The 7,522-nt window shown below is 48.0% G+C and overlaps 1 protein-coding gene across 2 annotated transcripts; it reads left to right on the forward strand.

Annotated features, from left to right (window-relative positions):
* The first annotated feature begins 412 nt into the window (after positions 1 to 412).
* trib1 (tribbles pseudokinase 1) lies at positions 413 to 6,851 on the forward strand. 2 transcript variants are annotated; one of them, XR_002197277.3, is made up of 4 exons: positions 413 to 1,227; positions 2,103 to 2,395; positions 4,738 to 6,541; positions 6,641 to 6,851. XR_002197277.3 is itself a non-coding variant. In XM_010864784.4 (3 exons), the coding sequence occupies exons 1-3, from the start codon at positions 916 to 918 to the stop codon at positions 5,198 to 5,200; spliced, it is 1,068 nt and encodes a 355-aa protein (XP_010863086.2). In that variant the 5' UTR covers positions 413 to 915; the 3' UTR covers positions 5,201 to 6,851. The 2 variants fall into 2 exon arrangements, 1 of the variants encoding a protein (XP_010863086.2); XM_010864784.4 differs by having other exon boundaries at positions 4,738 to 6,851.
* The last annotated feature ends 671 nt before the right edge of the window (positions 6,852 to 7,522 follow it).

A 7,522-nucleotide genomic window follows, 5' to 3' on the forward strand; every position in this document is an offset into this window, starting at 1 on the left:
GTGGATGACTACAACAGATTGCTGTAACTTGTTTGACTAGCAAATTTGCCTGATTGAACCAACCAGTGTTATTTTTGCGGAGCGAACACGTGCAAGCGCGCGTGCACGTGCGGAAACGTCCAAAAGGGGCCCGCGGAGCCTAAATTGGAGGAAGAGCTCATTGTAATGAGGGGACATAAATGGACGCATTCTAACTGTGTTTCCATATTGATACCATTCCAGTCACTCAATTCCAGGCATTGTTATTAGCTGTCCTCCCCTCAGCTGCCTCTTGTGTGTGTGTGTGTGTGTGTGTGTGTGTGTGTGTGTGTGTGTGTGTGTGTGTGTGTGTGTGTGTGTGTGTGTGTGTGTGTGTGTGTGTGTGTGTGTGTGTGTGTGTGTGTGTGTGTGTGTGTGTTGCTCAATCCGCGAAGCTGTGCAGTGTTCATGTGTCATTCACAGGGAGGCTGAACCGGGCGGAGTTCCAGGCTGTTACGCTGAGCTTTGGAATCAGCAGCACGCGCTGTAGATCTCCCACTCTTTCTGCTTGAACCAGACCGTGTCTCTCACTCCGGATGGATACGGCGTTGAGAATTGTTACTAAAAAGTACAGCGCTGTTCCCCCCCGGCATCTGTCTCTAGTTTCAACCAGCCGCTACTAGACCTTTTGTGGACCTAATAGGAATTTCCGATAACAGGGTTTGATAAAAACCTGGATGAAGGATTTTGTTTTGTTGTGTTTTTTAAAGTAGGCTACAGCATATTCCACTACCAGGTCGCTGATGGAAAGTTGGATTTGCTGTTGGATTAAACGAAACTGTTGAGAATGCAGCTGTGGCGAAAAACCAGCTGATGGAACACGCAATTCACAATTCATCGCAGTGATCTTGTTTGAAAACATCACACGGTCCATTTCGCGGAGTGACAGTTCGGTGTATGAGAATGATTAACGTTCAGTGGAGCAACCCGGTCTCGTGCATCCGCACTGGAAGACTGGGACATAAACGGGTGGACTCAGAAACAGGTGACGAGACAGTTTCTAAATGCTCCAGACTAAGCGAGTCTCCCGGTGACGCCGCACTGCTCGGTAGCTCGCCGGGATCCCCTTTGACTCCGGTTCCCTTGAGCAGCTTTCCTACCCAGCAAGGTCCGTCCAGGATCGGACAGTTTTTGCTCCTACCTATGGTGGACCGAGACATGATGCACAGCGCACTTAACATTGACACCAGAGACGAACTGGTGTGCAAGGTAAGGAGAACCAGTTGCGAAATTTCTCTGAATTATTGACTGTGGTTTTGAGGTGACGTGCGTTACACAAGAGCACTCAATCTCATAATGCATAATCACATTTACAATGTTCACTTAAAACGATCACGTGAGTTGCCTTCAATGCACATAATCTGACATTGTTAATTCAGTGTGCATTCAATGCATAGCTGCAGTGGCCAATAGTGCAAATTCCCCGTGCGCTTTTTGCGCATCGAGTAGCCTAATAATATGACAAAAGCCTAATTCATCTGGGGTTCCTTTCATAAACGCAGTCTTAAGTTGCTGCTCGCACTCATTCGATTCTGTCAACTTCTCCCATTTGCATTCAAGTCAGTAGAATAACAGAAATGCAAACACATCGGTGAAGATGGAAATGGGGAGCAATGGTTGTCCTGTCATAGCGAGTGTGTCACAGACCAAGGATTCGAAAAAGCGTAATTTTGGACAGCAGACGTGATGGTCTGAATCCTATTAATTTGGGCTCCCAATAAAGGAAACAGGGCGGCCGTTGGGACGGTGGACTGGAAAGTTAGATTTAGCAAACATCTTTTGGAACTACTTTATGTACAGTGTTTGACAGTCTGAAAGAGACAGACACACCACGACCAAAGGTGCAGCATAATGACACTGGCCAGGCATGCAATAAATGAGTCATCTTATTATTGGTCCACTCCCTGGGGGCCTTAATTCCATGCTGATATCCTGCTAGTACTTTCCTCTCTGTTCATACAGAGATCCTAATTCTGACAGAGGTCCTACTGCTGAATTCATTTGATGTTCCTTATTCGTTTAAATTTTTCATGGTTCATAACGTAACAAGCTCCTTCATCCCATGGTGCCCTGTGTCCCCACAGGAGTTTGATCTGCGTTTGTACCAGGAGAAGATCCGGGCCTACAGTGTGCTGCCCGTTCACAGGAACATCGCCTGCATCCGAGACATTGTCCTAGGGGAGCGCCAGGCGTACGTTTTCCTGGACAAGGGCCACGGGGACATGCACACCTTAGTCAAGAGCTGCAAGCGTCTGAGCGAGGGCCACGCCGCGAGGCTCTTCCACCAGGTGGCGTCAGCCGTGGCACATTGTCACCAGCACGGCGTGGTTCTGGGAGACCTGAAGCTGCGCAAGTTCGTCTTTTCCAACGAAGAGAGGTGAGAGATCAGTGGTTGATATCAGTGATTTCACACACACACACACACACACCCACGCACACACAAACACACACACACACACACACACACACACTGTGGCCCGGCAGGTTGGAGGTCGAGTGGCAGAGACAAGTTGTCTGATGTGAAAAGGTTAGAGGTGACACTATGACTGTTTTGACACTGTCCTGTCAACCCCACGCTTCAGAAGGTCATTTGCATTACGCACCCACTTCTTATGCTAGACAGATGGTGTTAATTCACACCCCCAGCTCAGGGCTGTTGTCACACAAACCATTATGGTGGATTTAGCTTGGCCTGGCTTGACCTGCTTTGGCCCAGCATGATCTGCTTCGGCCCAGTTTGATACGAATCGCCCCAGTTTAACATGCTTCGGCCCAGTTTGACCTACTTGGGCCCGGCTCGACCTGCTTCAGCCTGGCTTGACCTGCTTCGGCCCGGCTTGACCTGCTTCTGCTCGGCTCAGGGCTGTTAAAGGGCAATTTTGAGGGAATGTAGTTGTGAAAGAGTGTTTACCCACAATCTTCCCCCATACCCTCAACCACCCCCCCGTCTGTAGAACTCTCCTGTGCAGAGTTGTAACAGTAGATGCTTTTACCAACGCAGAACACAGAACGGTTCCTTCTGACAGTGGTGCTGGTTTCCCTGCTGTCCGTGACCTTTGGTGGCAGGGGTCACAGGACTTAATGAAGGTCAAACAGCCAGCTCTACTCTGGGTCTGTGGCAGGAGTATGGCTGCAGAGGCAGGGATGAGTCACTGCACTGTGGAGGGGGGGGGGCGTTCTGAGAGAGCTGGAGATCATGAACTGATACTTAATGTGCCCAGCCTTGCCTAGAGAAGATATTAGCTAGCGTCACCAACGTGGCTGTTGATATTGCAACACTCTGTTGCCACGCCGGACACACACACACACACGCACACACACATACACACACACGCACACGCACGCTAATGAACACAACCCACCTGCCTGCTGGGGTTTTGTGGCATTTAGTATGTTTACTGAACACTGATTGGATCTCAGAAGTGTACAATGCAAAGAATTCAGGTTGTCCTCCTCCTGGTCCTCTGTGTGGGTCACCCTGTCAGGACATACCATGGGTTGATCTTTTTTATCACGGCTGATAACTCAGTACCTCCATTTGTATTTTGACAGCTGGAATGCTAATCCATCATATAAATATTCAAAGGATGATGCAGGAGCTGAACCACATACACACACACACACACCTTTGACACCTTATTCATTTAGTGGACGCTGTACATTTGTACGCTTAGTCCATTCATCTCAGGATAGAGAATTGTGACATCCACACTTTAAAAAAAAAATTAAGAAGCTATCAGCAAGGTCATCTGAGGTAATACACACACAGCACACACACATACCCGGTACCCAGGTGAAGAGAAACCCACTTAGGGAAGACAGAGAGGAGCTCTAACTCTCCACATGATGACTCACTTTCTCCACCCCCCCCCGTTTGCGGTCTCTCTTCAGACAGACCAGACACAGTTAGCTACCAGTGAAACTCTGCACGCCACATGATTCTTCTAGATTACATTCAATTCTCTAGAAAATGATTCGGTCGTATTGACATCATGTGTATGTGATGTGTATGACATCACACGACTGTCCCATTCTAATTGTGTTGGCAGTCGGCTTATAACAGCAGTAAGACGTCTCTGTATGCTGTGGTATGTTGCCAATATAACGCGGCGAAGTGCTATAACCAAAGTCATGCGTCATGCCTTTCGGCAACGGCTATTAGCCATTGTATAACGGTCATATACAACACCCCCTGGGGCCTAATTGCTTTACTGTTCAGACGGTGGTTCAAACGCTGAATACTGATACACTAAACGCTGTAGATTATGAGACTGTATATAACGGGTATGACAAGGCGCCTCAGGGGTTTTGGTGTTTGGCAAATATATCATAGTGAGGATTAAACTACATTATCACCATGATTATGACGGTCTTCCTATTATTCATGTCTGTCTGTCTGTCTGTCTGTCTGTGTGTGTGTGTGTGTGTGTGTGTGTGTCTGTCTGTGTGCGATCTGAAATCAATGAACGGCGTCTTTTGTTGTAGCTACATACTATAATCACTGTCAGGAGTAGACACTCTTTATGTCTGCTTCCCAAACAGCACCACATGCCCTACATTATGCACTATTCACCACCCAAGCTCACTGGGAATAGGGTGTCATTTGGGCCACACCAGGGTGTCATTTGGGCCGTGTCATCGGTCGTAGATTGTATAGGTAATACGGATGGACTGCTTTTGGGAACTGTCTTGTGATAATGGTGGGTTTGTGTCCGGCAGGACCCGCGTGAAGCTGGAGGGTCTGGACGCCTGCCACGTCCTGGGCGGGGACGACTCCCTGTCCGAGACCCACGGTTGCCCGGCCTACGTCAGCCCGGAGATCCTCAATGGGCCCGGCTCCTACTCCGGCAAGCAGGCGGACATCTGGTCCCTGGGGGTCATGCTCTACACCATGCTGGTGGGCCGCTATCCCTTCCACGACCCCGACCCGGCGGCGCTCTTCTCCAAGATCCGTCGGGGCCAGTGCTGCCTCCCTGAGGACCTCTCGCCCCGGGCCAAGTGCCTGCTCCGCTCGCTGCTGAGGAAAGACCCATGGGACAGGCTGACGGCTGCCGAGGTGCTCATCCACCCCTGGTTCGCTGCCGCCACACAGGAAACAGCAGCCAGTGAACAGGAAGTCGCTTTGGCGGAACAGGAAGTACCTTCCTTTGACGCGGAGGAGGAGAGCAATCTTTTCTGTTGATGGTTGACATCACTGTGAATCACTCAACCTACGACCGTAGATGGAAATCGGACCAAAAGATGTTCAAATGTTACCAAATGTTATTATATTGTGGCATATTTTATAACCTTTTTTGTTAAGGTTTGAAACTCATTTTATGCAGATTTTAACTCCAGGTACTGTGCTGCTTCGACTGTGTCTTAGTTAGTTTAAGGGCATTGTGTGACAACTGTCATTGTCCGTGTTCAATAGAAGTCATTTGGTGCTAAAAACCGTCTCACAATAACATGCTGTTTGTTAGAGTAGATTAAAGCTCAAATCTGCAGTTCAAATAATGACAAAGTGGACACCCCTACCACTGTGTTGGTAAACAGCTGAAGGATAGTGGAGTCAGCTGATGAAGGTACATCAGAAAGTGGTTACTAACGTCACCAGAGTCCCAGGGATTCACACAGAAAAATGCAGACACACACACACACACTTGCACACGCTTTCCTCACACCACAGACACTGTGGCTGGCTGACAGGCTGAGTCACCAAATGGCTCTTAGGGCATGGCTGTCTTCCAGGCTGATAGGAGTTAGAGATAGGATGGCAGCGTGGCATCTGCTTTACCACCGTAAGCTGTTCCCTGTCAGGCTCACTGAGTGGGGTGACATTTACCGGGACATCTCTCCCTCTCTCCCTCTCTCCCTCTCTCCTTCTCTCTCCTTCTTCCAACCCGCCTCTCCTTCCTCTCTCTCTCTCAGCATCTATCTAGCTAAACACTGACCCTGACTGTTGGTGTTGTAGCCTGCTCTTATCGGTTTCACAAATACGGCCCCCCCCCCCCCCGTCACAACCAGTGCCACCCTATTTCAATACATTGTGCTTATATGGGTCTGGTGAAAAGTTGTGCACTTTGTAGGGAATAGGCTGCGATTTGCGAGGCCTGGAGTGATTTGTGGAACCCGTGGTCTAAAGGCCACCCTAAACCCTACGAATGGGATCTAAAGTAGTGCACTGCAGTGTTGTGTAGGGAATAGGATTCCATTTGGGACTGTTTAGGGAAGACATAAGAACGCAGGAGGTCTGGTGTTAACTACAATACCTTCACGTTTTTAAACCGCTTTTTTGCCCAGACTTCCCTGTGTTCCCTGCTCTCTTTCCAAGGTTCTGGTTCTACTGAGCTGCTCGTCAGAGGTTGGACTATATCTGTGTTCCAAATGACCACCTATTACGAATGTAGGGCACTAATTTGACCCCAGCCTTATGGGCCTTGGTTAAAAGTAGTGAATTATATTTGGAATAGGGTGCTTAAAGGAGGGGGAACGATCCCCAGCACCCAGTCATTCTGCTGGATTCTGGCCTGCTGTGGCCTGGGTGGGTTCTCAAGCATCAAGCAGCTGTTTTATTCTGAACTGCTTTTTATTCCAGAATCTGTTTGTTTTCCCTCTGAATGTTTTTTCTATTGGATTTTAGGGTGAACCACGTGCACAAGTGATTTATCTGACCGAGGGGCAGCACATTCCTATAGCACTGTGAAGTATGGGTGACACCACCTCAAGACTTGACCACATTTAAACAGAAAGTAGAATTCATTGTAAAAAAAATAAAAATAAACTACATGTAAATATGTATCTTTTAATCACGTGAGATGGAGTTGAATAAAGATCTCCTGTTTTCATATTCACACGCCATTGTTTGAGTATCAGTGCATTTACAGAGATTCTCTCTCACACACACACACACACACACACACACACAAAGTAATGACCAAAAAACCTGCCGTCTGAATCCTATCTGTCCTTCTCCTATGCATGACCTTAGAATTAGTCTGATTCTGACACACATACACACCTAACTGTGATTCTGACGCACACACACGAACAAACACACACACACACACATAATCACCCTGACATTCACTTCTCAACACTCTCAACATTTTCACTACCTGTGAATGAGCCAATCAGCACCCAATTAATTACATTGTGTACTATTTCTGTAGCACCTATTCTGTAAAAGGTGCAATACAAAGTAGTCTGCTACTCAGTGAATGAGTTGTCATTTGGCATTGTTTCCTTGTTCTCCAGAAGACTGAGACAGACAGACACTGTTACCTCAGTAGACAGACGGTGTGTTACCTCAGTAGACAGACGGTATGTTACCTCAGTAGACAGACGGTGTGTTACCTCAGTAGACAGACGGTGTGTTACCTCAGTAGACAGACAGAGTGTTACCTCAGTAGACAGACGGTGTGTTACCTCAGTAGACAGACAGAGTGTTACATCAGTAGACAGACGGTGTGTTACCTCAGTAGACAGACGGTGTGTTACCTCAGTAGACAGACGGTATGTTACC

The sequence above is a fragment of the Esox lucius genome, chromosome 10 (assembly GCF_011004845.1).
Source record: "Esox lucius isolate fEsoLuc1 chromosome 10, fEsoLuc1.pri, whole genome shotgun sequence".
NCBI lineage: Eukaryota > Metazoa > Chordata > Actinopteri > Esociformes > Esocidae > Esox > Esox lucius.